The sequence below is a fragment of the Microtus oregoni genome, unplaced genomic scaffold, assembly GCF_018167655.1.
Source record: "Microtus oregoni isolate MIOR12 unplaced genomic scaffold, Mior012 000008F_ref0000371, whole genome shotgun sequence".
NCBI lineage: Eukaryota > Metazoa > Chordata > Mammalia > Rodentia > Cricetidae > Microtus > Microtus oregoni.
In genome coordinates this window covers 26940157-26962144 of record NW_024543067.1, presented here as the reverse complement: position 1 = coordinate 26962144, position 21988 = coordinate 26940157, and the positions used below count along the sequence as shown (strand labels likewise).

At 42.0% G+C, this 21988-nt stretch overlaps 1 protein-coding gene across 1 annotated transcript in view; it reads left to right on the top strand.

Annotated features, from left to right (window-relative positions):
- Arhgap42 (Rho GTPase activating protein 42) overlaps positions 1–21988 on the top strand; it is a 216713-nt gene that overhangs the window by 184107 nt on the left and 10618 nt on the right. The window contains exons 11-21 of the mRNA XM_041657183.1: positions 1249–1327; positions 2562–2601; positions 9031–9093; positions 10200–10274; positions 11399–11483; positions 12882–12940; positions 15667–15772; positions 17433–17592; positions 18698–18842; positions 20298–20681; positions 21039–21195. Coding sequence (XP_041513117.1) covers positions 1249–1327; positions 2562–2601; positions 9031–9093; positions 10200–10274; positions 11399–11483; positions 12882–12940; positions 15667–15772; positions 17433–17592; positions 18698–18842; positions 20298–20681; positions 21039–21195 — 1353 coding nt within the window. The remainder of the gene's footprint in view (positions 1–1248; positions 1328–2561; positions 2602–9030; positions 9094–10199; positions 10275–11398; positions 11484–12881; positions 12941–15666; positions 15773–17432; positions 17593–18697; positions 18843–20297; positions 20682–21038; positions 21196–21988) is intronic.

Sequence of the window (21988 nt, the reverse complement as noted above, 5' to 3'; positions counted from 1 at the left end):
TATAAGCAAACACTGACTGTTGGTACTTATTGCGTCATTGGTACTTTGACTTAAAACTCTTCAGCAAGGCTCCGTACAACGATGCACATCTTTAATCCAAGCACTCGAGACGTGAGGCAGGAGGATCACAAGTTTGAAATATACCTTGTGTACATAGAACTTGTCCCATATGAACAAAATAAATTTAATCACATCAGGTTATCTGGGCCCTTATATACATTTTTCCTTTCTTGTCATTCTAATGAGATATTTTCATATCTACAGAAGAAACATGAATGACTTGTTATCAGCTTTTCTATTTTTAATAATTTTGTAATAGTAATGAAAAATTCCCAGTGTTTGCAGATCCTTACAATTTTCAGATTGACTACATCAATTCTTTTATATGAAATTTTATATAAAATTTCACATTATCCTCACATCTTTTATATGGAAATACATTTTTAAGTAACTATTTCAGAGTGGCTGCATAGAAGAGATTTGGGGACGCATGTTAGTGAGTCAGCCTGGTTGTGTAAACTGGGCTGGCCTAGGCCTTGCAGGTGCAGACACATGCACACATGACTTGAGCATCATCTTCAGGGAATTCATTTTAACAGTGCAATTATGAAGTGGAGAAACACTGAGCATTTAATCATTGGTTTGTATGAGCTGAGGTTTCATCTCACATCGTTGGTAGTGACTAGCTGGTCTCAAGTTAGGGCCGTGAACTTAATCATTCTCCTGCTGAATCTCAGGTGGCTATGAAAATCAGTGGATATGCCTTTCCATTTTTTTTTATTTTTTTCTTTTTTTACATTTCTGGAGAAATTTTTTGAACTAACTTCTTATACCTTCATGACTTATCTGTCATGTAAATTTAAAGTGTGTATTCATGTGTTTGTTCATGAGTGTATGCATGCATGTGTATGCATAAGTGCATGTGTGTGTATGTTTCTCTGCATGTATGCATATATGGATATATCTGTGTATACCTATGAAATGTATGTATACATGCATACATGTACATGTATATGTGTGAGTGTGTGTATTTTATGTGTGAGTGTGTAAAGTGACTTTTCTGAAAGACATCCGCAGAAAAAGTTTTCTAGTTTTCTGTTTCTACTTTTCTTCATTGCTTTTGACCTTTTACATATTTTTTCTTTTCCAAATTATGACTTTGTAACTATCAAGGACTTGAGAATTTACAAATGCTGAAGGGCACAGTAGAATGAATTTCACATCTAAAGTGTCTCTGTCTGTTCATAGGCATGGCATCATTACACTGCAGGCTTTCTCTGAAGCTAACCGGAAACTCTGGCTAGAGGCCATGGATGGAAAAGAACCGGTAAGTCAGTGATATCACCTCTTATTTGTGGTTCACTTGAAACTCACAGATTCCCTCAACCTGTGCTTTCTGGGTGTGCATAATAGAACTGAGAACTTTAGAGCAACAGGTCAGAGGACAACCATTTGTCCTGCTTTCCTGGGGTCAACTCAGCCATTGGCATGCAATCCTACTTGTAATTTGTTTTTCAGGGAGATTTCTAAGACTAATGTGCAATCCTGAAGTTGGTTTATAATATTTATAATCATTCATTTGGCTGTATTTCTTGCATCATCTTATTGGGTTACTAGTAAGAATATGTGTGGAGTCATCTTCTAGTCCAGGCCATTTTTTAAAAATGACAGCTTAGCAAAGCTTTGGTGGGAGATATCCATATTTGGTGCATATTCTGATTTTAATAGTCATTTTGGTGTCTGTGTGGTAATTTACTCACAAACACCAGGGGCATTTGTGTAAGAAAGAGGTCTTTAAGCCATTTGCTTTCTTAGTGAACACTATTCCTGGGTCTGTAGAGCGAGAGCACGTAGAATAAACACTATGTCCCATCACTAGAGAAGATTCTGTTGATGGCAGAGAACCCAAGCGATGGCGCTAACACAGCGTGCTCTGAGCCCTCGCTCTAACCCTGTTCCAGGCCATGACCACATGAGCCAAGGCACTGGGAGTGCACTTTAGCTTAAAGTTTGTCTAAGCATCCAAGAATCATACTGAATGATAGAAGATCTGGCTCTCTGTTGGTTGTTTTTCATTTCTACTGTATTGCATTTTACAATGTCAATTAATCAAAAATCAAGAATGTCAATCAGCAGTAGATTTTCTAAAATTTTTAAACTTTTCACAAATGGTTAAGAAGTCTTGACCTAGAGTAGATGCCAGGAAGGGTTGCTATCTCAGCAATGTGATCAAGACTGTGGCCATGGAAAACAGAACCCATGCCGCTCCTGTGAGAAAGTAATACAGCTGGGTGAATCCCATGTAAGCGGCCCTTCCAGAGGAAGAGGCCTTCAGCGTGAGTCAGAGTGTGAAGGGCAGAGCGTAGCCCAGGCTGGGCCATCAAGGACGGAACCATACATAGTAGGGGGTGGCTGGAGCAGCTGGACAGGTTGCACCCTGGAAACAGTTGCTGGACCTTGAGTCAAGGCCCACGGTTTCTCTTTCAGTGTAAGCATCAGCTTGCCAATCTTCGGTATGGATCATTAACCCTGGTAACTAACTGGCATCCTTTGTTTTCTAGATTTACACGCTGCCTGCAATAATTAGCAAGAAAGAAGAAAGTAAGTCCCTTTTCTCTCCTTCCTTGAAAAGTTTTGCATGAACATTCCTTAGATTTTGACTTAACTAAGATTTTTAAAGGAACAGAAACTTAATCAGAAATAAGTTTTGCTACATTCTGACTTGCCCTGCAGAGTAAGCCACAAATAAAGCCAATTATATTTTCTGGGAGAGAAACAAGAAAGCAACAGAAAGAGCTTGTTGATTCTGAGCCTTCTGACCCAGTCTAGTGCCATCCTTCTCGGCTGAGTCCATTCCCTCAGGCACAACCAGAAGGAAAGGCTCTTAACTCTTAATTCCACTGAGAACCGTGAAAAAACCACCAGGAAGAACTGGATGGCCCTAAACAAGGCTGTCGTAGAAGTGCTCAGAGTGGAGTGAGGCTGTGGTGTGCTGTGGAGCTGGGAGACCTTCCACACACGGAGCCAACACTTGCTCGCCATGCTATAAATGAAGCTGTGTAAGTCAACAGAAAAGGACAGTTTGCTCATTCCTAAGACAAAGATCCACATGAAAAACAAAGTAACAACAACCCCACAAAGAACTGGGCCAAGATATTGAGTCTGCAAATATTTTTGTGGTTATGTGACATAATATGGGAGGCAGAGGCAGGCGGATCTCTGTGAGTTTGAGACCAGCCTGGTCTACAAGAGCTAGTTCCTGGACACTCTCCAAAACCACAGAGAAACCCTGTCTCGAAAAACAAAACAAAACAAAACAAAAAAAAAATACATTCCTTTTGAGATTATAAGATATGGCTAATTAGTTGATTTTAAGGTTAGGGGTCGTAGCTGTCATTAGTATTAAACAGATATCTATCCAGTTAAAATGAGAATGAAACTCGTCCTCAAACCTCACTAGTAGTTCTGCATGATCTAGCCATCTGAACTCATTTTTCAGAAAAACAAGTTACCTTTCTTTACAGACTGGTCCTCTCTCAACACCTCCATCTTGGTCTTTAATAAAGAAAAAGTGAAGTCATGAGTCCCGGGTTTTCTCTGGTGCTGTCTGGAGATGGCACATTTTGTGTGGTGGTTTTCACCCCTGGATCTAGATGGAGTAGCAATTCTGAAGGCAGAGGCATTTCATTCACATCCTCCTGTGTGGTCTGGTCTGCATTATCGTATTGTGCACCTGCTTTATTTCTGAGACGGATGAAAGGGATCCATTTCAGTAGATGTTTATTCTGGCTACAGTTCTGTCTAGTTGTGTGGGGTGTAGTTCCTGAACAGCTTTAGCATGTGACCATCGTCTGGGTGACTTTCTCTCTGTACACTTTGGGCTGTGGTCTTCCTAGTGTAAAACCGATATTAGTCTTTCTATTCATACTCTAACCAGTTACCATCTGGTTAGATATTCCTCCCAAGCTTCGTATTGCATGCATAGTTTATCATCAGAACTCCACAGGTGTCCTAGGTAACTTGGTCCACCGTGACATTCTCCCATGGGAACAGAACTATGTTTGATCAGAAGTCAAAGTTTCATTCCCACTGAAGGGAGTTCTAACTCACATGTGTTGCATAAGTTTAACAGGTAAAGGGAGCCAACTCTCCATCCTTCGGGAAGATGAGAAGTTCCTGAGGGCAACATGAGTACCAATAAATTTGCTCACATCTCTCTTTTTTTCTCTGAAAATGCATATGATATGATGTTTGATATCTGTATCTTTTTAATAGGAAATGCCAGATTAAAAATGTAAATGAGAGATTAAAGACAAGCTCTGCTTTGTCCTGGCAGCCTTTGGGAGATGCAGTAAGACCACCGAGGTTACATCTGGCCAGTCCTGCTGGGTTTAAAATCAGTGGGAAGTTGAAAGAACAAGGACTGTTGCTTGTTAGCTGCCAACAGCTGCTCTTTCCCTCATTTGCTGTTGGAATTCTCTTAAGATGAATAGCTTTTGTCCTGCTGAACATTCTCATGGAAACTTCAGTTGGATTTCAATTTAGCCCTGAACAGTTTCCAACAGAGAGAAATGCTTACACTTAACTTTTGATTGACTAAATTAGCTTTATTAGGTTAGAGGTCTTCAGGCCAAGTGGCATTAGTACTATAGGGTTTCAGTGTCTGGGAGTTTGATGGCAGTTGGATTCTGAATACTCCTCTGGTCTTTCTTAAAACAGGGAAAAGTAAGGGTGGGGCATGGGAGGTCTTAGCGAAGAAGCCACCACAGAAGTTGCCGGCTCAACATGGTCCAGAAAGGGGGAGGAAAGAAATAGCACTTGGCTGCTCCTCTTGGCCACCTGTTCTGAAGCAAACATTCAGAATGCCATGTTTCTACCGTGTAGGATGACCTGCCGTTCTTCTTACACCACACTGAGAGTACTTTCTCTTCCACTGGATGAGAGTTAGCAGAAACACTCGGTCTCTGTTTGTGTAATTGTGGGTACCCATTTGCCACAGCATGGCGTGCAGGGTAGAGCACAACCATGGTGTTGGTCTTACCTCTGCTTTAATAGTGAGAAGGCCTCCTGTTTGCCACCAAGCACACCAGGCTACCTAGCCCCCAGGCTTACAGGAGTCGCCCCCCCCCCCCCATGGCTCCCATACAGCTATTGAGTGCTAGGATAACAGGTACAGGCTCCCACGTCTAACCCCCTGTGGTTCTGGAGTCCAGATCTCCCCGCTGTGGCTCCCATCTTGCTGTCGAGTGCTAGGATTCCAGGTACATGCTCCCAAGTCTAACCCCCTGTGGTTCTGGAGTCCAGGTCTCCCCGCTGTGGCTCCCATCTTGCTGTGGAGTGCTAGGATTCCAGGTACATGCTCCCAAGTCTAACCCCCTGTGGTTCTGGAGTCCAGACTTCACACTTGCATGGCAAGTGCTCCCCTTGCTGCCGTCCCCCAGCTCAAGCACACCCTTTTAATGGTGGTATTCCCCTTATTAATAAACCTTTCCCTGGTGATCTCTTTTGAAATTAAAAGGTAATCCTTTTCTCCAGCTATTAAAAGCAGCAACACTACTTTAGTTGCATTTTACTTAGTATGAATGAAAGCAATATAATAACCCTCTCAGGGCTTTAGAAAATTGCTCATTTTGCATCACATGAATTCCTCAAAATTGACACTCTCTGAGCGTCATTGTAACTGTACCTTACAACAGGTCAACTGGAGGCAGGGTATGTAAACCACACCACAGCAGAGAATGCGGGCTCTGGAGTGGAGCTTTGTTGAATAGACCTTTGGGCTATGAACTGACAAGAGATGATATTTGGAATCATTAGGGCCTTATTTTTCTCTTTAAGGATACTAATGTTGTTAAGCTGAATTTATTTTTTTGAGTCTGTGTTGCCACAGCAAAAATTCCTTAAATTACACATAATTAAGTAAGATCTGGACAGGATATGGTTTGGTGACAGCCGACGCTTGCAGTAGCACAGGATCTTGCTGGTCCACAGTGCGTGTCCACGCAAGTCCTCTACTCTGACACTCGAGTTCCAGAGTAGCCTCCTTTTGGATCGTTCTGATCTTATGCCAGGGGCAAGAGAAAATGGCAAGCCTTCATCTGGGAAGTGACATAGGATCACTTCCATTCCTTCTCATTGGATAGTACTGATCACATGACCACAATCACTCTTCAAGATGTTAAGAAAGAGTGTCTTCCTTTGTGAAGAGCAGGGCAGTAGATATATGTAAAAAGCAGCCACAGTGTACACAGTCTGTTCAGCCCAGTGAAACACTGCATTTGATCGTTATGATTTACTGAGGTATAATAAACCCACAGGGACATTTTTTAACGCCTGATTTTTCTTTTCAGCAGCCTCTTAAGCTCACAAGGCTTTATTGCTGTGTGTCTGAGCTATGTCAGTCTGAAGAAACAAGTCATTGCTCTGGCCCTAAATTGCTTTTATTATTAAGTAATATGATATTCCTTTTTAAAAATGGCACTACTGATTGACAGTCTTTCAAGCTATAATTGCTTCAGACATAACCAAAGAATAAAGAAGCCTGGTCCATAGAGCATACATACATACATACATACATACACACATGTACACATACATACACACACATACACACATACATACATACACACATACATACACACATACTCATATACATACACACATACACACATACACACAATACACACATACATACATACACACATACATACACACATACATACATACACACATACATACATACACACATACATACATACACACATACATGCACACATACATATATACATATACACCATACATACATGCACACACACATAGTGGTTTACATTATACTACACTCAGTAGCAGTTGTGAGCACAGAGCCAACGCCCACAGCACCTAATCTGTGTAGCTTTCCAAATGCTACTTTAACTCATTCTTTAGCAGTCCTATAAGGAAGAGACTACTATATTTAGTTTGTAAAAGAAGAAACAGAGATAAAACCGTGCCATGTAGCAAACATGTTCTCTTTTTCCACTTTTAGTCATGTGTTGCACTTTTGTGTCATGGTGGGTGGGGCCTAAGGCTGATGTCTGGAATCATCCTCCCTGGCTTCCACATGGTTCACTGAGTCCTGACTTGGTCAAATCCAGAGCTCACCAGCAAGGCTGGTCTTCCTAACCAGCTTAGTCTGGGCATCCTCCGTGTCTGTCTTCTGAGGTTGCAATTACAGGTGGGCCACAAGGTCCATCCAGTGTTTCTTCTCTTCTCCAGGTGTTCTGCTTACCTGGCAACACTGTAACTCCTGAGCGTCTCCTCATTTCTAGTACCATAGTTTTTATGTGGAAGAGTAAACATTGCCTTCCTCTTCTGCAGGTTTTGTTGTTGCTGTTAGTTTCTGCTCTAACTGTGTAGCCTGAGCTTGTCTTAAACTCTGTGCCCTCCACTCGCCGCCTCTTCAGTGCTGGGATGGCAGGTGTGTCTTCTGAGTGCTGCTTCTCACATTTTATAGGTGGAGAGTCTCATTCATAGAAGTCAGGGGGCATGGTCCAGGGCCTAGCTCATCACACCAGAGCCAGAAGGAGCGAGAGGCATTGCCAGGCTCCAGTCAATGCTGGCTACCATCTCAGCTCCATGGAACCAACTCTTTGAGGCAAAGTGCACACAACCAAAGGCAACGGACGAATTCCTGGTTGTTGTCTCCACACCCTGAACTGATTAATAATCATGCATTAACCGGCGGGGAGGAAACTAGGGCAGGATCCATGGAACAGTTCAGGAGCCAGAGACTGACCTTGTAGACAGATTCTACACAAGGTTCCTGCTCTCGGTGTATTAGAACAGACGAGCGCATTGTTTCCAGCTATCTCAATCTGCCTCTGAGAGATAACCTGTCTATTGCTTATTTTACTCAAAATGAATGTGCAAAATCAATTCCATTTTACACCACACTAATTTCTATGTGTTAGAGGACAGTCTTATTTAAAACACTTGAAGAAGCATTCTTCTTGCCCAGTTTTATTGACAAGCTGAACAATGTACTCAGTTACCCAGCATTTTAAAATTAACCATAATTTTAGGATTGGAAGGTTTTCAATTTCATTGGTTTGAATTATTCTTATTTATTAATATTTTGGTATGTTAAAAATGCTTATTTACCATCTGATGGAAATTATTACAATATATGACTTCTCAAGTGTTTCCTCTGGATGTTACTTGGACTTTTTAAATGGTTTCCTTTATGTAATTAATTTAATTTACTTTTAACCCCACAACTTAAAATACTAAAGCAAATTTACTTATTGCAATATTGATTGAGTTCATGAGCGAAAAAATGAGGGAGAGGGTGGGTGGGGGCAACAACAGCTGAATGTTAGTAAACGTGTGCGCCACGACCCTTGTATGGAGGTCAGAGGACAACTTGCAAGAGTTGAATCTCTGCCTCTTCCTGTGGGTCTCAGGGATCAAATTCAGGTCACGATATTCAGCAACAAGGGCCTTTACATAGTGAACTATCTCACCAGCCCAAAGACTGATTTTAAAAAAGTCTAGCAGAGAATGAAAATCATTTGCTATTTTCAGCTTCAGGACCAGAGATTGGGGAGCTAACAGCAAATGGACTGAGCTTGTCAGAGCTGTTCTGAATGTAAAGCATGTACTTACATGATGCTGGGCTTGAGATCGAGACACCACAGCAAAGAAAAGCGGAGCTTGCAGCAACCTGATGAGCTCTGTTAGAGACTCGGGGTGTTGCCATGGCCACAGGGAAACAGTAACTACAGGAAAGGCTGCACTATCGCTTTCCATTCACTATAAGAATTTATCGAGCTGTGAGATACTGCCTGAAGGGAAAATGAAGGGTTTCAACAGGGCAGAGTGGCCCATGCTTCTATGCAGAGTGTTCTGTGCTTCCTTGATGAAGTGACTGAGTCTCCCTTTTGTTTAAAGTCTTTGATAAACTCAGTGGGAAACTCCATGAAGGCACAGAGCCAGCTGAAGGGGAAGGCAAGTTCCGCATCAGATCTTAACTAGGGTGTCTCTCACTTGCAGTGTACTTAAATGAAGCAGGGTTCAACTTCGTGAGAAAATGCATTCAAGCTGTGGAGACGAGAGGTGAGTGTGCGGACAGGCACGTGATTCCTCCCGTATGTCTTGCTCGAACCTCTCGTTTGGACAGGAAAGTGAGCTCTGGGCCATCAACCCAAAAACAGTTTTGTGCATGATATAAATTTAAGCTATGTGAATATATAGCTAGCTATAATAATTTCAACCAATTATACTTTCTTTTTAAAAATTTATTTTATTTTCTATGTTTATGTGAGTGATGTATGTATGTGTGTATGTATGTATGTATGTACTGTGTGCATGTCAGCTCCTAAAACAGGAAGAAGAAAACATCAGATTCCCTGAAACTGAAGTTACAAAAGATTGTAAGCCATTCTGTGGGTGCAGGGAACTTCAGTTAAGAGCCAGTGCTCTTAACCACTGAACCTTCTTTCCAGTCCCTACACTACTTCTTTCATAGCTCTTCAAATATGTTACCATTTACTTCCATTTGACATACAAAATACTATCTATTGTTTCCAGTTTTTTCATTGTTTCCTTTCTAACACTAACGTCAGATCTCAGGAAGATTGTACTCATCATCTATGGGCCTTGCATTCTTTTTCATGGCCATCTCATTCTTGGCACGCTTCGGCCTTAGCTGTGTCCATGAATCATGGCCTGTTGAAACTGCCTCCAGGTTGAGGCTGCACACTCTCACTCCAAGACTCTTGCTTAAAGCAAAAATCCTGCTGTGATTCAGTTCCTTGAATTTGCATTCAGAATTGTCCTATACTTGTAAGATTTAAAGAGTGCGGCAGAATCCTTAGATTCCTTCAATCCACTCCCCCGCCTTTGAAATAACCATGTAAGTGACAGAGGATATAAATGCAGAGAACTCTGACTGCTCTCCTATCGTCGATGCATTTCTATATTCAAAGAATAGTAGGTGGGTAGTTTGACTTCAAAGATCTCAAAAGACTTTAAACCTCTGTTCAGTGCCTGCTCTGCTACTTCTGTGGAGGGCGGGTGTTTCCAGGGCAGGATGACTAAGATTCCTCAGCAAAATTAGGTAAGAAGCTGTCAGATTCTGCGTAGGCAAATGCCTGAGATTTTTAGATTCTGTGCTTGAAAAAAATTTTAAGCTATATTCACTTGTGATTTTCCTCCCTCAGGTATCACCATTTTAGGCCTGTACCGAATAGGAGGTGTGAACTCCAAGGTCCAGAAACTTATGAATACCACATTTTGTAAGTTTTAGCAGAGACAAGGGTGCCATGGATTTGGGATATGTGTACAGGTGATCCAGCACAGTTTTCTCTGAAACATAGACAATTTGCTATCTTTCTTAATTCTTACATCACATTAAGTGTTAAGTTCTAAAAGTTTGTGGGGTTGTTGCCACCTTAACACAAGACCCTGGATGTAAGAATCCACATTTTCCCACTCTGCTAAATCTTCAGTACTTTTATTCTGTTTCAGTGTTGAGCTGTAACAGATGAGGGGGCATTTCTGTGAGGTTGGACTCTTTCAAGTGCCTCTTCTTAGCGAATGTTACAGAAATATGCATAGCATTGCAGGAATGTGCATACTGTTGCAGGAATGTGCATAGTGTTGCCTGAATATGCATAGCGTTGCAGGAATATACATAGTGTTTCAGGAATGTGGAATGTGCATAGTGTTGCAGGAATATGCATAGTGTTTCAGGAATGTGCATAGTGTTGCAGGAATATGCATAGTGTTGCAGGAATGTGCACAGTGTTGCAGGAATATGCATAGTGTTGCAGGGATGTGCATAGTGTTGCAGGGATGTGCATAGCATCACAGGAATATGAATAATGTTACAGGGATGTGCACAGTGTTGCAGGGATGTGCATAACATTGCAGGAATGTGCGTAGTGTTGCAGAAATATGCGTGGTTATATAGACATCCCCTACATTTCTAGACTGTTTCCTGGTTTGGAATCCCAGCTCTACCACTTAAAATCTTTCTGTCTTGGAATTTGCTTAGCTTTCTGTGTCTCTGCCTCCTCCCTTTTAAACTAAGGGTGATAATAGTGCCTGCTTCCTCAGATATGTGAGGATCAAGTCAATCCTGGCCCACTCCAAGCACTTAGAAGCATGCCCCAGTTCTGTCAGCCATTAAAAAGAAATTGATTTGAGAGACACCAGGGCTATCTTTCTTACCTTTGAGGGCAAGAAACAGTGGGCTCTCAACCAGATCACAAAAGTGGCCCTCCTATGGCAAACTCTAATGGAGCCCTAAGATGTGAATACCCCTCCCTTTGACCTATTGAGTTGGTATGAATTCCCATCATGGCACAGGTAATATTTTGAATTGTACTTTAAACATTTCAAATTTTATTCTTTCCAGCTCCCAAGTCCCCTCCTGATATGGACATTGATATTGAGCTATGGGACAATAAGACTATAACGAGTGGGCTGAAAAACTACCTCAGGTGAGGAAGGGTTAGTACTGGGATTCTGGCCATGACTTCTTGGGAAGTAACCACATGTTGCATGGAATCTCTGTACATGGACTTCACTCCCCAAGTCACAGCCTTTCTTAAAAGGAAGCAATACTGCTGGCATCCACACATTCTGGAACTACTACATGCTTTTTCCAGTAGTAACATTAAAAGCTGCAATACTTTGTGAGTCCTAAGTTAGTCTTTTTGTTTCCTTATATATCTGGAGTTTTGCGTATGTTTTTAAATATATCAAAGTGAGGGTTTTTTTTTTAAGTTACAGCACCTATTTTTGTTTGTTTCTTTTTGTTTTTGAGACAGAAGATCATGTGTAGCCCCAACTGAGAATGGCCTTGATGCAGCTATCTCTACCTCATGAGTGTTAGGACTGCATGTACATACTATGGAACTGGGCCGTGTGGTAGTAGGGAAGCATTCAGGGTGTCGTCCATGCTACACGAGCACTCTACTGTCGTGGAGTGTTTTGATCAAACTCAGACACTCCTGAGGTAGCCAGTAAATTTTTTTTTGAGTCAGAGAGTGGAGCTAACTACTAGTTTATCAAAATTAGGCATAGAGGTTTTAGAGAGACACAGGAAGTAGAAGGGTGGGGCTTAGAAAGATTCTTGACCCTTTTGGATCAAGAAAGGAGAGAGAAAAAAGGTCACTGGTCACTTCTTCACTGTTTCTCTGATCAATCAAGTTTTTACCCTGATATTTGGCTCCTGAGTTTTTACTAATAAAGAATAATTAGATAGACACTTCATTGGAGCCTAACACAGGGTACCATTGTAGCAAGCTTTCTTGTCACGATTTCTTTGAGCCCCAACCCACAAATAATGACATGGAGACTCCTTTAGGGTAGCTCTTATAACTTAAATTAATCTCGTTCTAATAATCTACATTCTACCACGTGGCTTTTTTTAACCTCGTCTCCCTTTCTGTACATCTGAGTTTTTCCAAGTCTGCAGGTGACTTCCCCACCTCTCTTCTTCCCAGAGTTCTCTCCTTTTCTTCCCAGAAATCCCACCAAGCTTCTCCTGCCTGGCCACTGGCCATTCAGCTCTTTATCAACCCATTCACAGTGACATCTTCACACAGTGTAACACATATTCTACAGCACTCTACCAGCCGAGCTACCGCCTCAGTGTAGAGTCTCTTTTCACATAGCTGTGGCGGGAGTATTTAGAGACAGTGGATATCCGCATTTTAGCACTGTCTGGTTCCCTTCTAGGACCTTATCAGACTACCAACCAGACAAGTATTTTGTTAGTCCTTGCTTCAACTTTCATTGGCAAAAAACAATCACGGGGTTTTTAAAGAAGACTTCAAAATGAGGGAAGACTGAAGTTTCTATGGTTCTAGAAGTTAACTTCTTCTCTCTTACAGGTGTCTTGCGGAACCACTGATGACTTACAAATTGCACAAGGACTTCATCATTGCTGTCAGTAAGTATGCTTTCACCTAAAGCATCGAAATGAGAAAGTTTTAGCGTCGGTTACTTAAACACAGAAGTTTAAATCTCTTTGGCTTTCTTTCACATAGTGCTTAAAAATATTGCCAATATGATATTTAATAGCTTTCACTGTGGTTTGAAAGCCAATAAAAATTACACAGTAAACTAAATATTTTGTCCTCTAGTAAGACAAACTATGACCACCATCTCTATCTGTCCCCAAATCCATTGTTATTGAGGTGACAGTGTGATGTGATTAGAAAAAGCTGTAAGAAGTTCTAATTTCGTATTTGAGTGACTAAACACATTTTCTCTGAGAGAAAAGTTTTAAAATTTTACTAACATGGTTAGCCTTCATGACTTTGTGTGCACCGTGTGAAAAACTCTAAAGTCCAGAGGATATTGGGATCCTTTGGAATTGGAGTTACAGGCAGTTGTGTGCTTTCTGATATGCATGATAAGGACCATTAACCTCAGAACCATTGTCCAGCCCAATGACAGCAACTGTACAGTTACAAACTTGCTTACAAATGTATGTAACAAGTTATGTCAGTATTCACACTTACATACTATATTCCTAAACCTGAAAAACCAGTCAAATATTATAAGTCAGCACAAATTCTTCTGTTAATTCCCTTATCCCTGACATTACTTGTTATAGTCACAGATTCATGTCATTTATTTATGTCATTGACTGCCTTAATGCTAATTAGTGGATTTAATTGGAAGTCGGAGTTGGGGCCTGGAAGACTGTAAGTATGAGACCTGAGAAGTTAGTAATATATACTTTACAGCTCATGCAGCCAGAGTGCCAGCTTGGCATCTGATCCATGAACATAATGTGAACTGGAGTGACCTGCACATGCAGCAATGAGTCGGCATTTCGCTGTTGGAAGTGTATGAGATATGACTTCAATTGAGGAGTATTATTCGTTCTTTACAGTCCAAGAAAAACAAACAAACCAATTAGTTCCCCTCTTTTGCTTCCAGACGCTGATGCCCCAGAAGCACAGTCTTCCAATGAAAGTGTCAGGACACATGAGTGACTTGGTTTTAAATTCAGCAATCATGACTGACCACATACTAACACCACGCTTTTCTAAGTTTTCTCCTGATTGCTCTCCATTTGACATGGTCTTCATATGAACTCATCTTTGCAAAAATGAATAGGACCCAATGAATATTATCTTGTTTTGTTGATGAGCCAGTCAGGACCTAGAGTAGGTGAATGACTTGTCCAAGACATGAGTGTGCAAAGAGCCAGAACTATAAGCTCGGTGGATTTTTGTTGTTCAAATACAAGCTTTTGGTGGGAGATTTTCTTTACTTCCATCTTTGGAACTCATTATTGAGTATGGTCTCAGGCAAGGATTCACACAGTATGTTGGGTTGTTGAATGGCTATGAACTAATAAGTATGATGTTAATACTTATTAATAAGTCCTTTCGCTGATTCAGTAAGGGAAGCATTGCTGGAACTCTAGGAGACAGTAGAGAACTAACTGGAAAAGAGGATTAGGCTGTGCCAAGGAACTGGGAAGCAGCAAAATGATATTTTTCTCTTCATTTTTTTTTTTAAATTTAGTTGTTGAGTTCAGTGGTTGGGTTGGTAAATGGGGTTTTGTTGTTTTTGAGACAGGGTCTCACACTGTAGCAATCTAATTTGGTAGCCCCCCCCCCCCCCCCGGCCTTGAACTTGTGGCCACTTTCCTGCTTCTAGCTCTTGAAGGTTAGAATTAAAAGGCGCCCCTTTGCCTCACTCAATGAGAGTCTCTGTATGTCTAATGTATTTATAGCCCATTCTTTTTTCCATCCAATCAGATTTCCTTGGGTACCTTTGATCACCCTGGCCTTTGTTCTAAATAATCTTATCTTCACATCTGTAGCAGGTGTTTCAGAGTCTTGGCATCAAGACTTAGTCCTCAAAATTATCCTAGAGCTGGATTCTTGCCTCCGTCTCCATACAGGTGTGCCTAGGTGATGTGGTGATGTCACATAAAGGTTGCATAAAGCCTTGAAAGGCTTGGCCCCCATGCCCAAACGTGTTACTGACAATGGGGGCTGTCAGTTCCTTCTGAAATGTTACAGGCAGGTTGCACCCAAGCTTTAATCTGGCAAGACTGGACTTGCTGAGGTGATGTCTCAAATTCCAAATTTCCCAGTGTCTCTGTGAGTTCACTGTTTTCTGCTTGCACAATGCCAGCACATCAGGAAGGTCACACTGAATGTTTCCTTTGACTGTGAACTGAGGAGAGGAATGCTGGCTTCCTCTGGTCACTTGGGGCTTTAACATATTTCCATGTTGGAATGTGAATCATACTGATTAGCATACTAGGCGTCTACACCAACATCTACATTTTCCATGTATAAACACACACACACACGTATATGCATGTGTGTCACATTCCTGAAAGCCTATCTTGTGTTTGGTTGGTATACTCAAGCAGGCAATGACTTAGCCCAGAGAGATATAGTTCAGTGATGAACAACAAGCTGCAAAACCATGCAGTTTAGTTTTTCCACTTCCTGACTTTACAGTCATTGACAAACTTACTCAGCATTTCTTAGCCTAAAAGGTGTGGTTAACATATTATGTTGTTATTCTGATGAAGCGATACTTTAAGACATGAATGGTCGGATTGCCTATGATGTTCACATGACTAATGTTTACACTGCAGGTTTGAATACAGTTACATCTGTAACCCTTTCTCCATAACAGAGTCAGATGACCAGAACTACAGGGTGGAGGCCGTCCATGCACTGGTGCACAAATTGCCGGAGAAAAACAGAGAGATGCTGGACATCTTGATAAAACACCTGCTCAAGTAATTCTGTGACTCGCGGTGCTCGTTTAATGACTTTCCAGTCTTGTTAAGATAAACTCGTTCTTGTCTGTAAAGTTGATGATGGTACTATGTGGTTGCTCTTGTAACCCTTGAGTGACTGTTAGAAAATGGTGTACAGTTTGTTTTTAAGATATGAGTTTGTCTGTGTGTCATATGTTTCCAATATGCAGATAATTGTATCCTCTGTGACTGTTAAACTAGTGAAAAACAATTCATGCCAACTTGAAACCATATGAGGGAGTGGATGGTGTTTTATTATCTTTCCAGTTCTCTTAAGTGTGTCACAGTGGTGAGTTTGAAGACTAGTGCTAGATACTACTAAGGTCAACAGCTTTCCTCAGGTTACACTGAAATGAAGATTATTCCTTCGGTTCACATTTTTTCTCAAAGATTTTCTTCTGACTTTGGTGTTATACATGTTCAATCATGTAGTTTAAATTTCATATAGATCAACAGGTAAGGAGATAGATAGGCAAGTGGTTTGATGGGAAAGTAGATGATGATGATGATGATGATGGAGTAGGAGGAGAAGAAGAAGATAGATGATAGATAGATAGATGGATAGTCAACTTTTTAATTGTATGGAAGGGATGACTGCCTTAATGTAGTGATGAAGGTCAGCACATAGAGCTGGTGTACCTCACTGGTAGAGTATGAGCCTCTCATTTGCTTGTTTCAGCCTCCTAAGTGTCTGGGATAATGGGTTTTGTACCACCAGGCCTGGATTCTTTTGAATTCAATCCCCAGAATTTCCAAGTAAAGTGGAATTGTGTATGAAGCTGATTGAGAACTGGTCCACAGTAATTCTTTGACTGCAAATTATGATGTCAGCTCACCTACTCTTTAACTATCTGTTATACAATAAGTACAATGTAGAAATACCAAACAGTTGAATGATTTTCTATGGACATTGTAGCTAATTCAGGAAAAATAAGCAAACAAAAAACCAAGATTTATTTCCCTCAGTAGTAGCCTTTATAATTATTAGTTTTATTTGTCCAGTGTTAGCATCTTATCTTCTTTCTTTAAATGCTAAACATATACATTTTCATTATTATGGGAGCTAGTGCAGGCATGCCACATTGTACCTGTGGGGTCAGAGGACAACTTTCAGGAATCCATTCTCTCCATTTCCCTTGGTGTCTTACCTAGCAGAAACTTTCCCCCTCTGAACTATCTCGCCAGCCCCATATTATGTCTTCAATTGACATTGATATACATAACATGTTATGTCTAATGATGATTCATTGTGAATTTATACATAATATATAATGATTAAGTGAAGGTAATTATTTCCTTCTCTTTAAGCATTTGTTATTTCCCTCTGGCACCTAAGGAGAAGAGGAAGGGGGATCAATAAGAGATGCCAAAGCACAGCAGGAGAGGGGGATAAGCCAGTTCTACCAAAGAGCACTGTGACCAGTACTGTGCAGTAATTTGTTGTTTATCTTGTAAATAACTTTCTTCCTTTTTGATATAGTTTCTACTCACACCCATTAAGAATAGGCAAGGCTGACAAGGAAACTGCTTTCTAGTGGCGTATATAGCTTTCGTTTTTCTTACACACCAAATCTGATAGAAAAGAACATTTCCTAACTATTGAAAATTTACGTTGAATGCTAATGTTCTTTATTTTCAGAGTATCATTGCACAGCCAACAAAATCTCATGACCGTCTCAAATCTTGGTGTCATATTTGGCCCAACGCTGATGAGAGCGCAGGAGGAAACAGTGGCTGCCATGATGAACATCAAGTTTCAGAACATAGTGGTTGAAATCCTGATTGAGCACTATGAAAAGGTGGTTGTGTTGTCTATGCGCAGGATCTGAGCTTCCTGCCAAATGCCCATCTTGTCAGTTTCATAGATGACTTCTCTGCAGGGACTTTGACTCTCGTTGTTACCTATTCATTCGGTGCTTCAAGTCCACTGAGTGTCCTGATGAGATCTCCTCCAGCATGACTTTCTGAAGTTCCCTTCTCTAGTGGGTGGTGCTCATGCAGCATTACTTGTGTTTCAATGTGATTTAGCCTATTCTCTTTGTACCTCTGGAATTAGACTCTTTTTTGTATAGTAATTCCAATAGTGCTAATAAAAGAAAGAAATGAGGTCCCATGTGGAAGTGCACAGCTCAAATCTTCAGCACTTGAGAATCAAAATTATGGTCTTGAACGTGAAGTTCATTTGGGCTACATGAAAGACCTTGTCTCAGAATGAGGGTGGGGATGGTTAGAAAATGGAGTCTTGAATCATGAGACCCTCCTAAAAAAGCTTCTCCTTAAAAGTTGAAGTTCTTATAGTAAGTATGGAAATGGGAAGTTGGGCAAGCTGAGTTAGCACATTGTGCTTGATCTGCTTCTGCTGGGGGAATGATCCCATATACCTCCCCAAAGTCCTTCCCTACTGACCACATAATGATGTTCCCAGTCACTGCATAAGGACCATCCCATACTATGAGGTTAGCCACATCTGAAGGCTAACCCCGCCTCCTTGGCAGCCCGGAGCCCTCAGCATCTCAGGACCTTTCCCTGCATTGTGAGGAGCTCCTCTGCTGAAAGCCGCATAGACCCAAGCCTCGCCTTGGCTTATACTTTCCCAAACACCACAATAGGAAGAAGCAGCGTTTCTGGGTGCAGACGCTTGCTCATAGTTTCATAAAGTTATCAGACCTCACTTCCATTATAAGCTGTGGGGAATAGCAAAGTTGAAAACCCAAAATTTATAAATAAATAAATAAATAAAGAGGTTTTATTCAGAAGATAAAAAAGAAATCATGGATTACCCAGGGGAGTTTTTGTATGAAGCTTCCCCTGCACTCCTAAAATTCTTTTCATAGCTGTGGAAGCTTCTATCATGGGGGTGCATAGGGTATCTTATTGACCTCAATCTATTTTTCTTCTCTGTAGATTTTCCATACTGCCCCAGACCCAAACATTCCTCTTCCTCAGCCCCAGTCTCGGTCTGGATCCCGAAGGACCCGTGCCATCTGCCTATCCACAGGTTCTCGGAAGCCCAGAGGGAGGTACACGCCATGCCTGGCGGAGCCCGATAGTAAGTGTGCTCCATTGAGGGTAGAGCCTCTCTCGTTCTGTTTATTCTGACCTCGCTTCTTGGTAATTAGGAATGAGCGGATGTTCTTGCGGGTGCGTTTTTCCTAACACCCCTCTTCTAGCGCTGATACAGTCCCTGTCAGTTTCGTGGTAATACTCCTTAGATAGCAAATTCATTAATGCCACAAAGGGAAAAAGAAGTCGTTTGCTCTCTGCTGCTTTTCTGGGGTCGTGGTTAAGGACACCGGGTGCTACTTGTGGCAGGTTTTGTCCGTTGTTAGAGCAGCAAATAAGAAAGCTAGGGCTTGTCATACTGAAAAGACATTTTCTGGCTTTCTTTCACATTGTGTTCTTAAGGAATCAGCTCTTAGATGTCAGACTGCCCCAAAGAGAGGAAAGAAACAGAAGGAAAACCAGCAGCACGCATGAAATAGCAAACTTCTTTTTCTGAGCCACGCCTCAAGCTAAGGTTGATCACAGCTTGAGCCTATGACAGACATTAATATATGTTCTCTCTCATTGTATGTTTTTCTTCTACCAGGCCCCCGGTATTTTCCCATGGTCCATAGTTAACAGAAAATGGTCTAGTAAAATCTGACTTAGGTATATTTTCAAGATTTACTGTGATTTCTCTGACTTATGATACTTCTAGAAACAGTAAACAATCAGCCCACTGACCCAGGCTTTGTTTTCTTTTTTGTCCACTGCTTGCACTTACACCCAGGGTTAGTGCAGGCTAGACACCTCTCCCCATGAGCACTTACACCCAGGGTTAGTGCAGGCTAGACACCTCTCCCCATGAGCACTTACACCCAGGGTTAGTGCAGGCTAGACATCTCTCCCCATGAGCCGTGTTCCAGTCAGCAGCCTGTTTCATGTGTTACTATATTCACAGGAGGAAATGAAACAAAAGCAAAGCTTCTTTCCTAGGCTGTCAGCAGCTTGTAATTTGCCTTTGAACAGATCTAATACCTGTAACTGAGAGCCACCTGTGAGCAGAAAAATAAAAGGCAAAAATACGTCTCTAATAGAAATACGTTTCTTCCATTGATTTTAAAAATATATAATATCATGAAAGGAGCCTATTTCTCTTACTTCTGAGTCTTATGTCACAGGCAGCCTTTGTCCAACTTCAATTCAGTCTACAGTGCTCCATTACAGTGGTTAATTCACAGGACTACAGGAAGTAATCCTGGAGACTGTGTTCAAATCACATTCATCACCATCAAAGCCGAACTTTAAAGCCTTCCTTTAGCACTGAGGATAGTCTACTATGCAAGGCCAATGTCCACGGCACCAGGGCCCACTGCACCAGGGCCCATGGCACTAGGGCCCACCACATCAGTGAGGTGGGGCGGCTATGAAGGGCAGGGTGGACTGAGGGCAGGAGAGCTTTGGTCATGCTCTTTCATGTCCTGACCTGTTGACGCTGTTGCCCTTGTCTGCCTCCTCTCAGGTGATTCCTACAGCAGCAGCCCAGATAGTACACCCATGGGCAGCATAGAGTCGCTCTCTTCTCACTCCTCTGAGCAAAACAGCACCACAAAGTCAACTTCCTGCCAGCCCAGGGAGAAGTCGGGTGGCATTCCGTGGATTGCATCCCCGTCATCTTCCAACGGACGGAAGAGTCTGGGTCTCTGGACAACTAGCCCAGAGTCAAGTTCTCGAGAAGATGCAACCAAAACAGATGTGGAGTCAGATTGCCAGAGTGTGGCCTCGGTCACCAGCCCGGGGGATGTCTCTCCCCCCATAGACCTCGTCAAGAAAGGGCCCTATGGGCTCTCAGGACTGAAAAGAGCCTCTGCCTCCTCCTCTCTCAGATCTATCTCTGCAGCTGAAGGTGAGAAAGCCTGGATCCCATGCTGGATAGCATTGCTCCACTGTTCCTGGGTGGACATTGAGGGGACTGATCAGGGACAAGGTTAATGGAGGGACTACTGAAACTTCTCTACTTTGTATTTGAGCTTAGATTTAAAAACGTCTGTATGCTGTGACATTTTCCCCTTGAATCTTTCCATCTTCGGGGGAATAAGGTCTTGTAATTGTAGACTTTGATCTCCCTAAGTGATGGACTGCTGTATCCAAAGAACATTCTGTACCTTCGCATTTCTTATAGGAAAATGCTACCTTTTGTTGTGTGTTTTGCTATTGTTATGACTAATAGTACCTTGTATGTTTTCTTGGAATTTCTTTTTAGGAAACAAGAGCTACAGTGGATCCATTCAAAGCTTAACTTCTATAGGTTCCAAAGAGTCACCCAAAGCCACATCGAACCCAGAGCTGCCTCCAAAAATGTGCAGGAGGCTAAGGCTAGACACTGCTTCCAGCAACGGCTATCAGCGACCAGGCTCAGTGTGAGTTAGAATGAGTTTGTATTCACTGTGTCTCCTTACGGTGCAGTGGGGTTGAGTCTGCCCTGAAAGAATCCAGGGGTTCTGTAGTTAAATGTTTCATCTATAGAGCTGGTAGCTTTAATGTCTAAGCTCTCTGTCCTCTTCAATAAAGAACGTGAGGGTTACTATAGGTGCAGGCTATCATGGACCTCACAAGTTATCACCTCAAAGGCTGTCCCACAACCAGAGCCGTGGCTTAACGGAAGATGGGAAAATAGATGTATAAGAGAGAATATGCCTTTGGAGCTAGGGACCTTTCCATTAAAGCTATACACTCAGCTTCAAGCTCCCCCAGGATGGTTGCTCCCTACATGTAAGAGTTTTCTGTCTGAGATCTCACAGATGGGACAAGGCTAGAGACAACCAGGATCACAAAAGGCAATGGGAAGAGAGTACTTCTCAACGAAGCAATCACCAGAAGTAGAAAGTTTGTAGGGCATAGCTATATAAATGGGAGCAGCAAGGGTGTGGGGGGAAGAATGGGAGCCTGAAGAAGGAAGGCCTCAAAATCCAGACAAGAAGCGCCTCTTCCCCTGCTTTCATGTTCATGGCAGATGCTGTGCGTTTCCCGTTGTCTGTGTGTCTGCGCTCACACTAGGTATCTTCACATGTGTGGTCTCTTCTAACGGTCTCATTTCAAGGTGTGCAGTATGAGCATGGGCTATGAGTGTGGTCTCTTCAGAGACAAGAACAGATGTCTAGGAAGCTGTAGAGCCCTGGGTCCCCGACCTTCAGGTTCTCTGTGCCATACCAT